We start from the raw sequence: 20441 nt of genomic DNA, 5'->3' as shown, positions 1-20441 counted from the left end.
GTCTGCTCCAGAATCCTCGTCCCCACACGCAGTCCTTCAGGTGGCCAGGCACGGGCCTCCTCGTGCCACAGCCAGCCCCCCTGCTCGCACTCGCCTGCTTTCACGGTAGGTGGCATTTTGCGAAACTCTCGTCACAGCGCAGATGTGTGTGCTGGGGGAGACGGGAGGGTCGTGACGTAAAACTATCTCCTTCTGACACCGAACTTTGGAGACCGCTGCTTCGGACCGCTAACCTTGGTCTTTTCTATCACCGCAAGCATTTGGGGTAGATTTCCTTTGAAGCATATGCGGCATATCCCTTGGACCTTTTCTGCCCATGCGGCGAACACGCAGCCTGGCCGAGACGACCCGTCCCCGCGCCCTGGCTGGCACTGGGCTGCATCCCTCTCTCCCTCTGCGGGACAGCACTGGGGCCCGTATGAAAGGGCCCCAAGTCACTGGCCTTTTATGCTGGGGTCTGCTTCGATGCCAGCGGAGTCCGGGAGTCTGCCGGCAGCTGCCTGCCTCCCTTCTGGCTACTGCACGCGTCCTGCCGGCACCTGCCTCACGCTCCCTGTTACCTGAGCTGCAGCAGCACGTACACTGGTGACTAACAAGCTCAGTAATAAGTGGCCCTATGTGGGCGAAGAAGGAGCTCTCCCCTGAATAAAACACATGAAGCCATAGCCCCGGCCTCCCCGAGATCCCGTTTGAAGCTGCCATATTTTATATCCTAGTTTCAAGTCGTATGTGCTCGTTAAGAGTGTTTAAACTTGACAGAAGTGCAAGCCTCTTGTGTTGCCCCCCAGTAGAGAGAACCCCCACGACAGGGGACAAGCGTCCAGGTCTCTGCCAATACACGTGCTGACGCAGGCAATACGACCACAGTCACATCCGCAGACACGCTGGTGACATCACTCTGCCGCGTGCGGCTTTACTTTAAACGTGTCTTGGGTAAGTTTCCATGTCAAGGAAACGGAATTCTTCCCAAAGGCCACCCAAATTCCGTTGTATGCATGCCTGCGACTTCTAAATCGCTCTGGGCTTTGAGATCCTCATCTGTCCAGGGGCTAACACAGGTGCACCAACGTCCCACGTTCGGGAAGACAGGCGAGTCGGTATTGAGCACAGCCCGCACAAAGTCGGCGCTCCCCGAGCTCAACACTGTCGGATGCAGTCGGGCGTCGGCTGCACAGGGAGCGCCAGTGTGGAGGGCCCGGTCCTCAGAGGCTGGGGGGACGCGGCCGTGGCCCGCAAACAGCCTTCAACAGCCAAGACCGGCCCACCCCAGACGCCGACAGCCTCCTGTCGAAAAACCCTAACTCCACCTTCCAACTTGGCCTGCGATAGTGAAATTACCCCCCTTACGCACACCAAGAGAATGCCACCAGGATTTAGGAAAAAAAATCCTCAGGGAGGCCAGAAACTCGAATCCTGACCTATTCTGAAAGGCGCCAGAGCCCCATCACGTGTCGCTGTCCCGCCCACTTCGTGCCCAGTGGCTTTGGTCCCGAGTCCCCAACATCACTTTCCGTGGCACCTGTGCTTCCTCTGGTGACCGTCGGTGCAAAAGTCAGCCAGGCATCAGGCGATTTTCCCCCTGGCATCTGAGAACATTCTGGAGTTCCCTGAGTTACTGTCACATGCACACACACCCCACATTCCCTACACACACGCACACCCCCCACACACGCACACAGCCCACACACACACGCACACCCCACACGCCTCACATACGTGTGCACACACACCAGCTAAGCTGGAGCTAAGGCCTCTACTTGGAGCATTAACACAGAATACACGTGGGAGAAGAGCCTCAGCCTTCCGAGGAAGACACACCCACACTAAGACTTTTGCTCCTCACGGAGGAAACGCCTCCTTGGAGAGGTGACTGAATAAGCTACAGGACGGAACCAAGGTATGCCTCTGAATATGTGCCATTTATTCCTGAGAGGATTTAAATTTGTAATCTCTGAATTACACGGCATCAGAAAGAAAGGGAACACGTCTGCCTTTTACGCGATGGATGCAAGAGTTAATCTCGCCACAGAGATTGGAGACCCAGAGATTCCTGAAGCAAAACCAGGAAGGAGAAAACAGGTTCTTTAGAAACTTCCAATGGGCTCTGTCACCAACAGTTGGCTAGCTCTCCTGGAAAAGGCCTAGATTAAGGAGAAAGCCACCAACAGTGTGGCGTGCATGGGAAGGAAAGCCCCACACTTCACCGTCGGGGGCGGCCCCAGGCCTGGGGAGTCCCCAGGAGGTCAGGGGAGGCGGGAAAGGTGAGTGTGCTCGTGCCCTGAGAGGACAGGACGGGACCGAGGTGGGACGACAGATCGCCACACCCTCACTTCCCACCCCGGAGCGAGGGGGGACTGCCTGAGAAGCCGTGGGCTCGGTTCAGGACGCGCACCTTCCCGTCCCAGCAGCACAGGGCAGGGGCGCGGCTCACTGTTAAAAACTGTAAGAAAAAACAACCCCCCCCCACACACACACACAGAAAGGGAGGAAATACACGCTCCCGTCAAACAAGAAATCGCACTGGCGGATCTCCAAGTAAAAACAGAAAGCCCAGGTTCACCTTCTTGGCCGCGAAGCGGGCGACCACGCGCCCAGAGCTGCCGCCAGCCGCACGGGGCTGCTCCGCCCCCTCCACCGCGCCTGGCGCCTGGGCACCACACCCCGCGCTCCCCACCGGAAGCCCCTCGTCCTACGGCTCCAGTGACGACCGCGTCTCTCCACGCCTCTGCGGGGCCGCGTGCCACCGAGCGGGAAGGCTCAGCGACGGGACCCTTCCCGAGAGTGGGCCTTTCCAGGCGTTTCCTCGAACCTGCGGTAAACAGGTGCTCCGCAGCACCCGCAGTCACGCTGCCGCGGGGCCCGCTCCTGCCTCTCCTGTCACCACCCATCCTGGGTGAGGCGTCAGGAAAATCCGCTGTTCGTTTCTGGGTAGCAACCCCTAAAATCATTGGTGTCTGTGCCCAGTAACAGACACCTTGGGATAACCGGAGTATGCAAAGTGCAGTGAGAAGAGAGATTCTATTTTATCGTGGATCGTCACCATGAAACTAACGCTATAAACATAAGAAAATAACCTAGAATTTCTGCCATACTTGCTGCTCCAAACGAAGAGGTTTATTTCTCTGTTCATAAAAATCATCCATTTTTCTGCTTTATCACACTCCGCCAGTGAATTTGAGAGGACGTAAAATTACATTAACAAGTGGAGAACAAAGTCGCATGTACCTAATGTAAGTGTGCAATACCCCTCATAATCACGGAGAGGAAAATACGACTGTTTCTGTAAATAAACCCAAATAAAAAATCTAAACTTCTTGGAGGCAGTTAACGAGGACCATAATGGCAGGAATGATGGTTCTAATTTGGCAGGTTTCATGCTGATCAAACAAAATACATGCCTCTGTGCTTCAGATAAGGGATTCCAAAATGAATGATTCACACTCTGGATGCCGGCACCCAGGGTGAGGGCAGCGCAAAGGACACCAGAAATTCTTAAAACAGCCTCAGCGCAAATTTAATAATTTAAGTCCACAGCATTTGCACACCTTACCTCCTCTCTGCAGCCACCGGGGGTGGGAAGTCCATGAAAGGCTGGATGCCCACAAGGCCGCAGCCTCACGCGGCCGGGACACAGGCAGACTCTAATGCACAAGGGACGGCCGTGTGACCAATGTGGTTCCCGCCGCATTATACAACCCATCAGGGTTCTTACTTTACTGAAAAGAAGGAAACATATCTGCCAAGTCATTGGTTACAAGCAGAATTTCGAAAAACCCTTTTAAAATCCAATAAATTAGTTCCCCAGGTTATACATCTCTTTCAAACACAGAGAGCTGGCAATCCAGTTAATGTCCTCCTGGTGGAACATACGGAACCGAACACATGGGCTCTGCACGGGCACCGCACGGATTAAGGGAAGGACACCGTAAGTCGAGAGGCACGCTTCGACCAGTTCTGTGGACGTGTGGGCTCCCGACGGCTGAGCCACGCAGATTCTTCCAGGGGCAGGCTGGCGTCCCGGCATGGCCCAGGCACCCTGGCAGGCCAGCTGGTGCCAGAGGGGGTGGCTTGCTTGCTCTGACACCCCTCATCTGGACAGACTCCGAGTGCCATCAGGTAATAACTACACTTCCGGTCAGAGCCAGGGCAGAAGAGCCACAGGCCGGGCGTGAGGGGTACAGCATCTTCCTCGGATGCTTGTCTCTTTTGTGGAGGCTGACGTCAGCATTCACAGCCCCGGTCAGCACTCTGACACCGAGGACCCAGCAACAGACAGGCACCCGTTTCCTGAGTGTGGACATAGGAAAACATGGGCACTAATCACCAGACTGGCACCCCCGAGAAGCCTCCCCCGATGGGAATGCCTGAGGTCCACGGGCTCCTCCTAAGGGTGGACACAGCCGATGGGCACGCTGCTTGGCCCTGCCTGAGCATGGCTTCTACGCCAGGTTGCCACCGTCCCGTCCTTCTGCCCCAGAGAGAGTCGCGAGGCACAGCCAGGACTCGGTCCATCCTCCACGTGACGGACCATCGCCAGAACCGAAGGCCCACCTGACACCCAGAGATCACAGCTCTGCTCCTCCAAGGATACCCCGACACTGGCCCATGGTGGCCGGTGCCCCTGGGGCTCGGACAGGGGTGCACACTGGACAGCACAGGGACACTGCTCCCTCCCTGGGGCAGGTGCAGCAACCCTCCTGTGCCCCTGGGTCTTCTCAGCAAGTTCAAAGCGGACTTGTGAATAAAAGCACATTTTGAAATAAAACCATCTACCCAAATTCCAAATAGTGGTTCAGGTTCTTCCTCCGCTTTTTGTTCTACTTTTCTTTCCTCTCCCCCACCCCATTTTTCAAACGGTGAGAAAATGTTTAAACATTCTCACCCACGGAGTTAGTTCAGGCTCGAAACTTTCGTATTTAAAGCTCACGTTTAAATCATCACAAATAGAACTAAAAGCTACGTTCTTCTAAACTAGTGCCTTGGACACACTGGCATCCACTGGGTCAGCCGACCCGTTCTGGGAGACACTGGTCAGGTCACACGAGAGTTCAACGAAACACACTCTGATCCACGGTTTTCAGGGAAACGTGAACTGAAATCTTAGGAATGACATGAATTTCTCGGGTCATGCACGTAAACACACTTTGTGCGCGGCCTTCAGACGTCGGTGTTAGGACCGTCTAGTGTGAGCTGTATCGGCACGCTGTGGTCCGATACCGCTGCCACGGTCCCCCTAACACGTGGTCTTGCTGGCATGATGAGGGCAAGGGAGTCTGCGTCAGCCGTTCTCCGCGTGCGGGGAACTCAACAAACCTGAGACAGGAAGGCGTCTGTCTGTTGTCCTAGGACACCTGCACAAAGTGAGGGATGTGGCCCCGTTCTGGGCCTCTTTAAAAGCTAATGGATGTTAGAAGCGAGCCAGTGACCAGGGGGGCACTCACACCTCAGCACACCTAGGTCACATAAACCCAAAAGGCACTAACACAAGCCTCCTAAAATCCGATAAATCTTCAGTGACGGTATCGTCACAGTCACCGGGAATTCTCCATCGCTGTTGACCGCAAAGCCGTGTCATAAGATCTCTCAATTTCAAACACACGTTCCTACTTAGCCTCAGAGACGGCTTCTGTAAGGTGTCGTGGATACCTCTGAATCTGCATTTCTTCCACGGTTGTATCACAAACTACGATTAAACAAACACGAAAAGAGAGATGAGGCCGAATCCTTTCTCTTCTGGCCAAAGTACCTCAGGAAGTGGCTCACACCCACTGCCCTCCTTTAATGAGAGCGCACACGCCCACCTTCCTGGGCACGTCCGTACCTGCTCAGCCCACTTGGCATTCCAGTGCCATGGGGACCCCCACCTCCCCCTGCCTCCCCCTGCACCCGGGAGGTCTGCTCCCCCCGCCTCCCCCTGCACCCAGGAGGTCTGCTCCCCCTGCCTCCCCCTGCACCCAGGAGGTCTGCTCCCACCCCCGCCTCCCCCTGCACCCAGGAGGTCTGCTCCCCCTGCCTCCCCCTGCACCCAGGAGGTCTGCTCCCCCCACGTCCCCCTGCACCCATGAGGTCTGCTCCCCCTGCCTCCCCCTGTACCCAGGAGGTCTGTTCCCCCCCCGCCTCCCCCTACGCCCAGGAGGTTGGCTACCCCCACCTCCCCCTGCACCCAGGAGGTCTGCTCCCCCCGCCTCCCCCTGCACCCGGGAGATCTGCTCCCCCTGCCTCCCCCTGCACCCAGGAGGTCTGCTCCCCCTGCCTCCCCCTGCACCCAGGAGGTCTGCTCCCCCCGCCTCCCCCTGCACCCAGGAGGTCTGCTTCCCCCCGCCTCCCCCTGCACCCAGGAGGTCTGCTCCCCCCCGCCTCACCCTGCACCCGGGAGGTCTGCTCCCCCCGCCTCCCCCTGCACCCGGGAGGTCTGCTCCCACCTCCCCCTGAACTCAGGAGGTCTGCTCCCCCTGCCTCCCCCTGCACCCAGGAGGTCTGCTCCCCCCACGTCCCCCTGTACCCATGAGGTCTGCTCCCCCTGCCTCCCCCTGCACCCAGGAGGTCTGTTCCCCCCCCCTGCCTCCCCCTGTGCCCAGGAGGTTGGCTACCCCCACCTCCCCCTGCACCCAGGAGGTCTGCTCCCCCTGCCTCCCCCTGCACCTGGGAGGTCTGCTCCCCCCCCGCCTCCCCCTGCACCCGGGAGGTCTGCTCCCCCCGCCTCCCCCTGCACCCAGGAGGTCTGCTCCCCCTGCCTCCCCCTGCGCCCAGGTCTGCTCCCCCCGCCTCCCCCTGCACCCAGGAGGTCTGCTCCCCCCACGTCCCCCTGCACCCATGAGGTCTGCTCCCCCCGCCTCCCCCTGCGCCCGGGAGGTCTGCTCCCCCTGCCTCCCCCTGCACCCAGGAGGTCTGCTCCCCCTGCCTCCCCCTGCACCCGGGAGGTCTGCTCCCCCCGCCTCCCCCTGCACCCAGGAGGTCTGCTCCCACCTCCCCCTGAACTCAGGAGGTCTGCTCCCCCTGCCTCCCCCTACACCCGGGAGGTCTGCTCCCCCCCCCGCCTCCCCCTGCGCCCAGGAGGTTTGCTCCCCCCACCTCCCCCTGCACTCAGGAGGTCTGCTCCCCCCGCCTTCCCCTGCGCCCAGGAGGTTGGCTCCCTCCACCTCCCCCTGTGCCCAGGAGGTCTGTTCCTCCCCCCACCTCCGCCTGCACTCAGCAGATCTGCTCCCCGGAGAGAGCTAGCTCAGGAAGTGGCTGTGGGCCAGCCACCCCATCCCTGTGGCAAATGAGTGACAGCAATGCTCCCTCCCCCAAGCCCATCAGGGTCTGGGGGTGGCAGTGAGCGGCTGCAGTGACTGTCATTCACTTCCCAGCCAACCCTGGAAAGCCTCTGGTTACTCAGTTTAACAACTTCTCCTTCAAAGGAGATTTTCATTGTCCGTGACCCCAGGCGGCAGTAGACTCCCCCTGATGCACCACTTGGGAGACGGGGCCCAGAACAGACCGGAGCCGCTAATTCTTACACTTGGCTTCCACTCGCCGGCAGCAGGGAGAGTGGCGGGTGTGTGTTGGGCGGGGGGGGGGGGGGGGGGGGGTTCTTCGTGATGAGAAGGAGGTGGAGAAGCACAGAATTACCTGTGTGACTCATCGGCCCTGAGCCAACAGTGATGATGCCACAGGGCAGGCACACAGCGGGCACACGGCGAGCACGTGCTCATGGCGCCCCAGCAGGCCCGCACCCGGGAACAGCCCTCTCAGCAAATCGCTGCCTCCTTTCCCCTGACACTCCACCAGGCCCCCAATGACGCTGGTGTGATAGGACAGGGGGCCACACTGGGTCTGCACTCACTCCAGTACCGACCCCCACAGTCCACACTGCGGACAATGACGGACGCCCTGAGCTGCCGGTCTCGTCACTGACTCACGGAGAAGCCCCACCTTCGTGGAAAAACCACCCTGTAAGAGGGGGTGCCGTGAAGAGCCCACCCTTACTTACCCCTGGAAAGTGGAAAAGGGGCCAATGACATGCATGCCCCCGGGCTCAGCTCTCCTACCTCATTTAACACAGTAAGGGGGCTCTTATTAATTTCACTGAGCTGTGTAGGTCCCTTCCCATCCCAGAACAACACAAGGCATCTGACACACACAGCCTGAAATGCGCTGGGGCCAGATGCCCTGTAGACGGTGAAAACGTCAGTTTGGTAAAAGCATCCAACCGCCCTGCAGACGGCCGGCAGTGAGCCGAATAAGCTTATCCTCGGGCCATCATGTGAGGGATGTCACTGCGGCCTGGTCCCAGGTGAGGCTGCCCAGTCCCACTCCCTCCAGGGTGACAGGCAGAGTGGAAGAGTGTCATGAGCTATTGTCTGATTCACGAGACACAGGTATGTGCCACTGAGTAAGTGTGAGATGCCAGCATCTAATGAACACAGAGCTGGACAGCTCACCAGAGACCCCTCACAACCACCCCAGAAGGAGGCACACGCCCAGAGGGACAGCGTGACATACCAACAGATCAGAAGGCCACGTCTTCCACGCTCACCACACACTCAGCACACACTGATCCACGGTCACCACACACTGACCACAGGAGCAAACCGGGGGTATGGGGGGGGGGGGGGGAGGAGTATGCCAAAAAAAAAAAAAAAAAAAAAGGTGGCTTTATCTCAAAATGAGTAATTCCCCTGGAAAGCACAATATATTTACACTTGTCATCCATAAGGAACCAGCAGGAAGATGTGTGAACATTCTCAGAACTTATTCTGATGAGGATGTATTTCTACTCCCAGCAAAGGAAACAACTTCCAAATCACAGTGTGACGACCACAAGTGGCTCCTGCTGCTCGTTCGCTCAGCAGGGAGGCAATCCTGGGACATTGGTGTCGTTCTGGGGTCAGACTGCCTGGCTCTGAAGCCCAATCACCCCACCGAGTAAAAATGGCTGGATGCTTTCTCCTTAGCACCCGGAAGACAGTTACCGCCTCTGCAATGGTCCCCACTTTACAGGGCCACGTGGGAAATACAGGGGGCGGTGCCTGCAAATCTCAGAAGGGCCTGGTCACAGTCACTTCTCCCTTCACACAACACAGCATGAGCGGTGGCCGGGCGCTGTCCTTGGTGCTGAGGACCCACCACTTCTCCCCTCACACAACACAGCATGAGCGGTGGCCGGGCGCTGTCCTTGGTGCTGAGGACGCACCACTTCTCCCCTCACACAACACCGCATGCACGGGGTGGGGCGGGGGGGGGGGGGGGGGGGCTGTCCTTGGTGCTGAGGACACACCTGCCCCCTGCCAAGGCGCCTGCCCGGGGTCACAGGAGCATGAACACACACAGCAACGTCAGGCATGGTGACTGCTATTACACAGGATAAAACTGGGTGCAAGGACAGGAAGACGTGGGTGGGGGCAGAACAGTGATTATTTTAGACAGAATGGTTAAGAAGGCCCTCTCCGAAGAGGTCATACTGAACCAAGAAGCTGATGGCTCATTAATCAAGAACAGAAGCTACGAGGTAGTCCCTCTAAGCTCATCTTGGTCCCCACAGTGTGGATCTGAGAAAATCAGGAAGAGAAGGGATTGCTGCCTTATTTGTACTGTGTGTCCTAACAGACATGGGGGGTGGCGCGTTTCCAGAGATCCTGCCATCGAGCCACTGTAACAGCTGAAGCATTTCCTCCTTTTCAGCAATCTTCACTTGTGACTGAGAAGCGGGTGACTTTCCAGCAAACCTACGCAGCCTTAGGGCAGCGCCTTGTCTCCCTCCATGGTTGGGAGCTCGGGAGCACCTATTTCACTCTTGAACCAGACACACTGGTGAATCTCTAGTGGAGGGTCAGCCTGCAGGCACTGCCCACCCCCTGCGTGCTGGAGGGCCAAAGTGGGCATGTGGGGCCATCTACGCTGGGGCCCAGCTGCTCCACGGCAAACAGACATCGAGCAGCCCTGAGGACAGGAGCCCGTGCCAGAACATGTGAGGCACAGCAACGACCCGGGCAGACTGGGAATTGCGTGGTTTTCCAGGATGCTCCTTTTCAGCCAGCAGCAGGGCCGACCCCCAGGACCTGGCTGGGAGCCCCCCTCCCAGAACTGCTCTCGGCCTCAATTTACAAGCCAAAAAGCAAACAAACAAAATTAGCAGTTGCCTCGTGTTTAACTCCACACACAGCACCCTCCACCTTCACACATGCACCACGCTGAAATTTCCAAAAGGCAAATCCCCTGTCTGCTAAGACATCACTGAAGATAGTTTAAAAAAACAAAAAAAGGGCGCCTGGGTGGCGCAGTCGGTTAAGCGTCCGACTTCAGCCAGGTCACAATCTCGCAGTCCGTGAGTTCGAGCCCCGCGTCGGGCTCTGGGCTGACGGCTCAGAGCCTGGAGCCTGTTTCCGATTCTGTGTCTCCCTCTCTCTCTGCCCCTCCCCCGTTCATGCTCTGTCTCTCTCTGTCCCAAAAATAAATAAACGTTGAAAAAAAAAAAAAATAAAAAAAAAAAAAAAAAAAAAAAAAAAACCACGCATAACAACCCCAAAGGCCAGCGAGGATGCAAAGACTGGGTCCCCACACATCACTGGTGGGAACGTCAGATGCACAGCCACTTGAGAAGGTTGGGGCAGTTTGCACAAATCAAAACACTCAACCACCAGACGCCCGAGGAACTGCACTCCAGGGCATTCAGTTGAGAGGGAGGAAAACCCACAGATGTGAGAACACCTGTACGTGCATGCTCACAGTAGCTGCATCCATGATGTCCAAAACCCAGGGGAGGCCCAGCTGTCCCTCAATAGGTGAGTGGTGGCCTCTGTCTCTCAACAGGTGAGTGGTCACGCAAGCTGTGCCCCATCTTCCCTCAGACCCCTCTTTAGAATAAAGGGAAAGAGCCACCGATGGACACATGTGACAACCAGGATGAGCCTCCAGGGAATCACGGTGAGCGCACAAAGCCACTATCGAAGCTTCCAGAGTGGACGATCCCATCCATAGAACATTCTCAACATGACGAGTCTATAGGACAGAGCACAGACTCATGCCTGCCGGGGATTAAGGATGCGGCATGGGGAGGAGTGGGCTATGGCCACAAACAGGTAGCAGGAGCGATCCCGGTCCTGTATCCTGGCCACGGGATGGCTGCACAAAGAGACACACGTGGTGAAATGGCAGAGGACTGAAGGTACACCCCCAGCTCCCAACGGTGGCAGTGCACAGTAGGAAGGCAACGTCACCACCGGGGGAGATGGGCGACGGCACACGGGATCCATCTGTGTTGTTCCTACAATGCAGGTGGATCACAGCTACCTCAGGGAAAAAGTCAGCAAACACATAGTGATACAGCGGAGAACAAAAGGAATTCAAGAGACACTGTGAACAAGGGCCGCAGATTCAGGAGAGCGGACTTCCAAGGTGGATTTAAGGAAGACAGTTCATCTGCGTGTGTTTAAATGCCAACAATTATTTCCTAACAAGTTCCCCTTTCACAGGGGTGCAATCATAGGGGGTATGACCGCGAGGTGTGCTCACAGGGGGTATGGTAATGAGGTGCGCTCACAGGGGTGTGATAAGGGGGTGTGTTCATACAGGGTATGCTCACAGGGTGTGCTCACAAGGTGTACTCACAGGGGTGTGATAACGGGGTGTGATAATGGGCTGTGCTCACAGGGGCTGTGATGACAGAAATGTGATCCTGGGTGTGACCCAGACTTAACATTTCACTGACCTTCACCTCCCGGCAGCACACGCAGACTGGTGTGACCACTTTTGCCAGAACATTTTGGGGACGCAGACCAGCAGCCCCTCCCTCAACTCCCCTGAGCTCGGCCCGTGTGTGCACTAGCCAAAGGCACAGACGCCCTCGGCACACACCAAATTCCCCGCAGTCGCTGCTGGCCTGCACCGCGTCTTATGTGCCCCGCCCCCGACACTCAGGCACATGCCTACATGCACTCACACTCGCATGCACACGCGAGCCTGTGTCTGCAGCAACTGTAGCACTGAACGAAAAGTGAACTCCAGGCGTGCCCCCGCTGCCAGGCTCGCTCCGCACTCCGGTGACCCCTCGTGGGAGCCGCGGGGCTCCTGTGCGGCTCTGCTTTCTGCGGGTGGGGGGGGGGGGGCTGCCGGCTCCATATGGAGAACTGACTGTGGATGTGGCGTCGGCCTGGCACCCACAAGACCACACCTCCCGCACGGGAGCACAGAGGCCTCCAGACCCGCAGGGGGCGCCGACGGGCAGGTCTGCTCCCTGTTCCCCGCTGATGCCGAGCGAGACTGGGTCAGTCCCAGCTCCACGTGTCAGCTCCCACGTAAATCCCTCTTCAATCCCAGCATAAACATTAATTCCTCTTTCCCCGGGGGGCCCACGGGACACGGTTCACAATGATCTCAGCACATGCTGTGGCCTGCCCTGGGTCACCTACATGTGCACACCATGAGTCTCCCCTGAGAGATCATGCATGTCTGCTTGGGGCCGGGTTCCCCCCCCCCCCCACCACCAGGCATCCCTGGGGCCCGGCAAGTGCATGCAGCAGGTGCTTAATAAAGATGTGTTGGATTAAATGTACTTAATCGGTAGATTGAACTAAAACAGAATTGGGTGTACAGAGGATACAGCTCTTTCTCACACGTGCAAACGCGTGTGCACACACACAGAAGCGTGACTGTATTAAGGAAAACGGCAATCACCACTGTAACGGTAAACGCCGGTAACAACGTTTCGCTCTCTCAGTCCCTTCTAGAAAGCATGGCCTTCTGCATTTGCGGAGGCTTCAGGATTTCACAGCACTCGGCGGAGGCTCCCCTGGCGAACTGGCGGGTGCGGCTGCGCCTCCATCACAACACGCGCGCAGCGACAGGCCAGGCAACCCGGATGAACCGGGTGCGTCTCCACCCCCGGGCCCCACACACGACACGCAGGGGAACGAAGGCAAGGGTAAAGGCGTGGCGGCTCGGGGGTGCAGCGAGGTGGGCACACGGCATATCCTCATTCAGGCCACAAAAGAAGGAACTGTGAGCCTTCAACCTAAAGACACAATTAATTGACGCTTAGGACCGCTGAATAAGACCGTATTTAGAAGCGAAAGAGCGACAGAACGCTGAAGACCTCTGCGGCGCCCGCCTCTGCCACCCTCCCGGCAGGGGCCTGGCCACACTGGTCTCGACGAAAGGAGGCCTGCACACAGGCTCCTTCACGATGTTTGCGGTAGGGTTTCCGCGAACGTGTCCGCTCTGGAGAACAAGGACCAGGAAACGAGAGAGACAGACAGAAAGCCATTCACACCGTCTTTTCACAAGAGAGCAGAGTCCCGAGCGTGCGCCGCGGCCCCTACCACGGGAGTCTGCGGCCGCACGCTGTCTACTGCAGGCTTGTCCCGGGCGTATGAGATAGGCGGAACCCTACCAGGCCACGCTGCCGTGGGCCGTGTCGTCAAGGTGACAGAGCAGCTCCAGGGTGTGCGCGGGGCTCGATGAGTCATCAGGGGACTCGTGGCTGCCGGGCTCCAATTCCTTCGGCATCCTCCACACGGCCGCACACGTCAGGACCTTGCTGTCTGAGGCTGAGGAATAAACAGAGGGTCATGTCAACAGAGCTTGGTTCGCGGCCGCGGCCCAGACGGCGCACCGCCATCCACACAGACGCCGAGGCAGAGCGCGCCTGCCCTCTCGAACATCTGAAGTGCAGGGAGCAAGCAGGGCGGGGGGGGCACACACCCAGAGTCAGCAAGCGGGACAGGCAGGCTCCCCGCCAGCAGCCGCCTAACCCCTGCCTCCCTGTTTTAAAACCACCACTCTGCTCCAGAAGAAAATTTGATTTTCCTCCAAATCGATTTCCTTCTGTGCTTCCTCAACGGTTCTTCACGACAGGGAGCAAAATGTGGGGGTGGGCGTGCAACAGACACCCCGTGAGGGCCGCTCGGGCGTAAGGCTGGTGGCGAACAGGCGCTCCTCACGGCTGTACGAGGGAATCCCGCACCGGCACCGGGCACCCTGAGGAGTCTCCGTCTGGAAACCGTGTCGCCAGTGCCGCCGGACCCCCGTGCGCGGAGGGGAGGGGACAGGCAGGTGGGAAGCGCACCAGGCGTCGTGTCGGCTGTGCCCTGGCTCTCCGGGCAGCGTGCGGCCCGGTGCCCGCTGGCGCCGCGTGGACACGGCATCTCCCGCAGACGACGGCGGCTGCTCAGTCCCCACCACTCAGAGCCCCGGGGATCTGTCGTGGAACGCTCTGAAATGCCTCCCGGTGGATAAGGACACCAAGACAAGAAAGACCAGGGCCACCTGTTCCCAGGAACACGCCAGGCACCGGGTTCTGCCCCTCTGCACGATTGTTCAGTACGACAGGGAGACACAGAAGACCAAAACGAATCAGGTTTAACATTATGGGATAAAAATTAAGTCATAAATCCCTAAATATAAATCCTTTCAAACATGTTTTCCGTTCAGTACCACACTGCATCTGTGCTAAACACGTTCCCTTTTAAAGGCCTTTTAGTACATGATGGTAAATCAAGGAACAGGTTTCAACATTAAATCACCAGGCTGCCATCGAGTGAGGACCATAAAAGAAATGCAGAACAAGAGAGAATACCGCGTGCACAAGGTTTCCCGCATGAAATACGAAGAAGAAAGGGCCTCATGCCACACTGGAAAATGTCCCACTTAGCAGCTGCAACTGCTAACACCAACTGATCAGCCAAACAACGCACCAGTGAACATAACAGGTGATGCCGGGCTTCAGGGGCAGTATTGCCATTATCGGCCACGGTCAAAGGACAGGCGGAAGGATAGGGGTTTCCACCAGGGCCTTCTGACCCCAAGGTCGGGGCTCACGTCCCATACAGCTTGCTGGGCCACACACCTAACGGTCACCTTCCCGTTTCACCTCTGACAATGCAGCGCACCATGGACTTTCTACACGAGAAACTCATTTTCTTGTGGAAGTTTCCAGCACACGGTCTGTCTGCAGAGCCTGAGAAGCGGCGATGGCATTCCTAAAATACGAGAATATCTAACTGGTGACTCTGAGGCAGAAAGAAGAAAGGAACGCCTGAGACATTCACCCCGTACACGCACAGATTATATCAGTCTTCCTAAATGACAGAAAAAAGAACTCTCTAATGTGAAGAGTGATGGAGCCACCCGCATGAGAACTAACTGTAGCTTCTCTACAAGATGAGTGAAATGCACACAGCTCGTCTCTGCCAGAGTCCCCACAGAACAAATTCCTTCTCTGAGGAACTCTGCTCAGGTATCTTTCCCTGTAACTCCCTGCTCACCCAGCAAACACAGCGGTGCGGGAGAGATACCAAATGCTTCCCCCTTGAGAAGAGGAATTAGACAAGAAGGTTTTGTATTACCACTTTTAGTTAACAATCTAATAGAGGTCCTGCCTACTTCATACGTCAAGGAAAAAATGAAGGTGTAAGACTGGGAAAAGAAGAAATGAAAACACCACTACTTGCTAATGATAATGGGTGTAGAAGACCTGACAGTCTACACACACTATACTCTTAGAAACAAAGCAGGGAATTTAGCAAAACTGTTGAACACCAAGGTGATATATAAAATTTAACTGGATACCTACAGATAACAACAACACTTTAGGAAATTTTTTAAAAATATTAACAATCACATTAAAAAATCAAATATCCAATAAAATCTCAAACTACAGAGGTGTAAGACCTCCTGTGTGCAGCAAAATTAAAACCACTGCTGGGAGAAAGTACAGGCCTATCCAAGGAGGGTATACCATGTTCATAGATTAGAAGCTTCACTATTGTAAGGCACCCGTGAACCTTAATTAAAGTTCCAAAAGGCTTTCTGGATAGAAGCTGACAACCTGTTTCTGTACTTCTAAAATTAAATGGAAATGTGAGCTGTCCACACAGCCAAAACAGCTGGGCACAGGAACAAATGTGGCTGACTTACAAATCCAGGATTAACTTGGTATCGGTACACAGATACATAGACCAAAGAAAGAAAATGCAATCTAGGAACAGACCTCATCAAGAATGGTCACCTGACTTATAACAAAAATACCACTGCACTGGAATGGACAAAGCATGGTATTTGCAGTAAAAGATGATGGATCAATCGTATATTCACATGAAAAATGAAGTATTATCCTATCTCACAACATACACAAAAACTAATTCCACACAGACTGAAGATAAAAATGTGAAAGACAAAATAATACAAATCCTTTCTACAACGCATAGAATATCCTCACAATCTTGGGATAAGCAAAGATTTCTTAAGTAGGGCAGAATAAAACACAAATCATAACAGAAAACACTGATAATATAGACCACATTAAAATTAAAAGCTTCTATCTAACAACAGACATTGAACTTCACAAAACTTAAAACTTCTGCTCTTGGATGGATATCATGAAAAAAACGAAGACTGGAAGAAAATATTCCTAATATATATATATTTTTTAAACGTTTATTTATTTTTGGGACAGAGAGAGACAGAGCATGAACGGGGGAGGGGCAGAGAGAGAGGGAGACACAGAATCGGAAACAGGCTCCAGGCTCTGAGCCATCAGCCCAGAGCCCGACGCGGGGCTCGAACTCCCGGACCGCGAGATCGTGACCTGGCTGAAGTCGGACGCTTAACCGACTGCGCCACCCAGGCGCCCCTCCTAATATATTTATCTGACAGAGGGCTTGTATCCATAATAAAGAACTCTTACAATTTAATGAAAGAAACAACCCAAATTTTAAAAATGGCAGAACACTGAATCAACACTTCAAGAAAAAACCTGAATGGGGGGTGGCTGGGCAGTTCAGTCAGTTAAGTGTATGACTCTTGATTTCAGCTCAGGTCATGAGCCCACGCGTAGTGAGACTGAGCCCTGCATCAGACTCTATGCTGACAGCCTAGTGTCTGCTTAGGATTCTTTCTCTCTCCCTCTCTCTCTCTTCCCACCCCCCTCTCTTTCTCAATAAGTAAATAAGTTAAAAAAAAAAAAAAAAAAAAGAGGAAACACGAATGATCAACAATCACCAGAAAGGATGCTCAACATCAATGGTAACTAGAAAAATGCAAAATAAAACCAAACGAGATGTACTACACGCCCGTGAGAATGGCTAAAATTTCATTTTAAAAAGATGAACAAAACCCAGCACTGGAAAAGATGTGGAACAAATGGGTCTTCTGCAGACGTTTGGGGCTGGAGATAGTGTAACAAGGTGCAGACGTTTGGGGCTGGACAAACCTTAACACGGTGCAGACCTCTGGGGCTAGAGATACCCTAACACGGTGCAGACATTCTGGGACACCCTTTGGCAGCTGAGCACTCACTTACCAAATAACCCAACAATTCCACTCTTAGGAGAGGCTGTCACAGAGTGTGACTGGTTGATAACAAGCTTTGTGACCACTCCCGATTCCGGCAGCTAAACCTGGCCCCACAGCAACCGCGGCCTGGGGATGGCGTGTGACTGCCAGAAGTCGGGGGGCAGCAATTATCATAATGACCAACAAGGCAGCGTGCCGGCTGGGGAAGGCCAACTGGCCGAGAGCTGTGGCGACAGATAACAAGAGACGGTATTCCTAGGAGCAAAACAGATGGTCGCTCAACAGAGCCCTGCCTGCCTAGTACATGCGTTCATACACACATACGAATTCAAAGGAAAACAAGAACGGAGAAGCAGGAGGCTGAGGGAAGTCACCCCGCCAAAAGTCACAATCCCTTACCCGGCACTGATCTGAGCCAGTTTCAGACCTAAAACCCACTGACAGAAAACATGGCCAGATCTCCGGGAATTCGGAAGCCACAACGATGGGGCAAGTACGGACGGTGACCATTACCCCAGCGTGCACCCAAGAAGACCTACCACGACTTACGTGGTGGTCGTACACCGAGCAAAGGGCAATGCTCGGTGGTTCAAGACCTGCTGAACACAAGGTCTGAGACCCCAAGTGTCATGTCCCCTGTTAGAGTGGGGACATTGGAGGGCCACGTAACAAAAAAGTCCCGGACAACGCCTGGTCACAGCAGATCTCCTGGCTCTACAGACCCACCCAGTGCTCGTTCCCATGGTCCATGAACGCACAGCAGGACTGACGCTGATGCCCCCACCCCATCACAGGTGGCGGACACACGTGCCTACATTAGCGATCAAGGGCATGGAAGGGCCTTGCCGAATCCACCATCTGGCCTCCGCACAAAGTCAGCGGGTCCTGGAGGCAGACCGTGGGCTCCTCTAAGCTCAACAGAGCTGGCGTCCCGCTCACAGCTGCGGTGCCAGACACGGGTCCCCGTCAAGAGGACCGCCACCAGCCTCAGGTACGTGACACATGGACGCTGACCTCCACGCGCCTTCTTTCCTATCCCAGTGAAGGCGGAGGACCCGACACCGTCCGCATTTCCACGAGGAGGAAACCACACGTGGCTCTGCCTCAAGGCTGCGTCAGTGCCCCTGCTTGCTGCCAGATACGCTCCGAAGACGTGTGGACGCCCTGCAGAACGTGCACTGACGGCACCACGCTGCGTGCAGCAGACCCCGGCCAGCAGGGGGAGATACCCCATGGAGACTCGGGCCCCGGCGCCGGGCGGGGTCTGAGGCCCAGTACCCCGGAGAAGCTGCAGGCTACGTGCCCAGAGGAGGAGGCACAGCGCCTGAGGACCTCTTCATCCCGCAGCGGACACGCTGCACCCACAACACCGGGCCAGCCCAGATGCCTGGCGACTGGAGGAGGCTGCCGCCTGCACGGGAGCCGGCGCCACGGGCTCCGCGGCAAGGTCAGGCTGCGGACACGTGGTCTGCTGGCCCCGCTGTGTGAAAGGGGTCAGGGGTAGAAATGGGACCACGAGGGCTTCGTGGGGAGAATCTCAGGGTTCCGAAGAATCACATGTACTTTTAAAAACTGCTCGGGCCACGCCTCTGGGACCTGATGGGTGGACCAAGCATCACTCATTTGAGAGCCCCATCACACCCACCAGGGCACAGTCAGGCAAGCCCCCGGGGCACAGGACACCTGCATAGACTATATACTCCTACGTGGTACTATGTCCCCAACACGGGACTGGAAACCGGATACTTCTACGTGGTTCTGTGTCCCTGACGCGGGAGCCCACGGGCCTGGAAACCAGGCAGTTGCACGCAGTTCTGCATCCCCACCACGGGAGCCCACGGGCCTGGCAACGTGGAAAGACAGCAGGGCTGAGCCCACTTACTCTTCCCCCAGGACCCACAGGCCTAACTCTGGGCTCTGCAGGGTTGAAGGTCCTAATTCCCCTGGGCGTGGTGCTCTTCTCAGAGACAGAGCAGAGATCCCCTCAAACCACAAGCGACAATGGTCAACAAGCCACTGAAATGACGTGGGTGTTTGTCAGGCCACAACAACCTGCCTGTAACACCATCTAGCCACCAGGTCTAACCATCTCTGTGCCTCCGTCTGGGAATGAGAACAGAGTCAGATACAGACCCTGCCGACAACGACTCAAAACAGTCAGACGGTTAACTGATACGAGGACGAGATCTGCAAGTGCCTTGAGAGACGTCCAGGTAGAGAGCTGAGGAAAGAGACATGCCTTCCCAGTGGGGAGGACGACGAACCCCAGCCACGAGGGAGACTGGGGCGTGTGGAAGCGGACCTGAGGCATTCTGCGAGCAGGACTGGGGCCCGGTGGCTTTGCAGGACGGAGAAAGGCCAACAGTTCACTTTGGGGTAGGGTCACGTGAATGAAAGCCACAAGAACTGAGGCTTGAGGTCCTGGCAGGACAGACCAGAAAGGGGCCTGAAGACCAGCGGAGGCGTGGGGAGCGTCTACTCCAGACAACGGGGTGGAGGCCGGCCGCCGGGAACGAGGACACGAGTGCCGGCAGGGAGGGTATGCGTTCCATCGGTGCAAACACAACGGGCCGAGCGCCTGCCGCGCTTTAGAAGAAGGATCTGGCGTCAGCGTGTAAGACGGGCTGAATCCGAAAACAGGTTGGTGGCCGGGACACTAGTGTGGAGCATCCAACACGGGCAAGAAGGGATAATGGCCACGAGGCCACCAGGGAGACAGCTGGGGACGACGACCCGTCACTGCCGTTCTAGAAGCCCTGGATGCAGACCCATCGTGCGGCCCCCACATCTGCTGGGAAGGACAAGCCTCCAGCACCGACTGCCACGGCCCGTCCACACAGCACGAGGACGCCGTGGGACGCTCTAACCTTCTTCAATTTGCTCTGCGCACGTGGCTTGGGCCAACAGTGAGCAAAGTCTCTCCAGGGCGGACAAACGAGGGGCTGCAACGCACCACGGGGGCGTGCCACAGGGCGCCGAGGCCACGGGGGGGGGGGGGGGGGGCTCCCTCCAGGCAGGCAGGACGCGCCTGGACAAAGAACCAGGACAGTGATGGAAACGCCCACCCTGGTGGCGACACACGAGTCCACGTGAGACAGAAAACTACACTGGACGCTGAGAGCCATAGGTGTTTCTAAAAATCGGTGAATAAAGGTAAATGGTTTAAGGAA

General features: G+C 56.1%; 1 protein-coding gene across 6 annotated transcripts in view; it reads right to left on the bottom strand.

Annotated features, from left to right (window-relative positions):
- Positions 1 to 20441, bottom strand: part of EIPR1 (EARP complex and GARP complex interacting protein 1) — a 121866-nt gene that overhangs the window by 23478 nt on the left and 77947 nt on the right. For all 6 annotated transcript variants that reach the window (XM_030311724.1, XM_030311725.1, XM_030311727.1 and 3 more), the window contains one exon: positions 13370 to 13526. In XM_030311724.1, coding sequence (XP_030167584.1) covers positions 13370 to 13526 — 157 coding nt within the window. The remainder of the gene's footprint in view (positions 1 to 13369; positions 13527 to 20441) is intronic.

Source organism: Lynx canadensis, chromosome A3, assembly GCF_007474595.2.
Source record: "Lynx canadensis isolate LIC74 chromosome A3, mLynCan4.pri.v2, whole genome shotgun sequence".
Lineage (NCBI taxonomy): Eukaryota > Metazoa > Chordata > Mammalia > Carnivora > Felidae > Lynx > Lynx canadensis.
The sequence above is the reverse complement of the archived record's forward strand: the minus strand, read 5'-3'. Positions and strand labels throughout refer to the sequence as shown.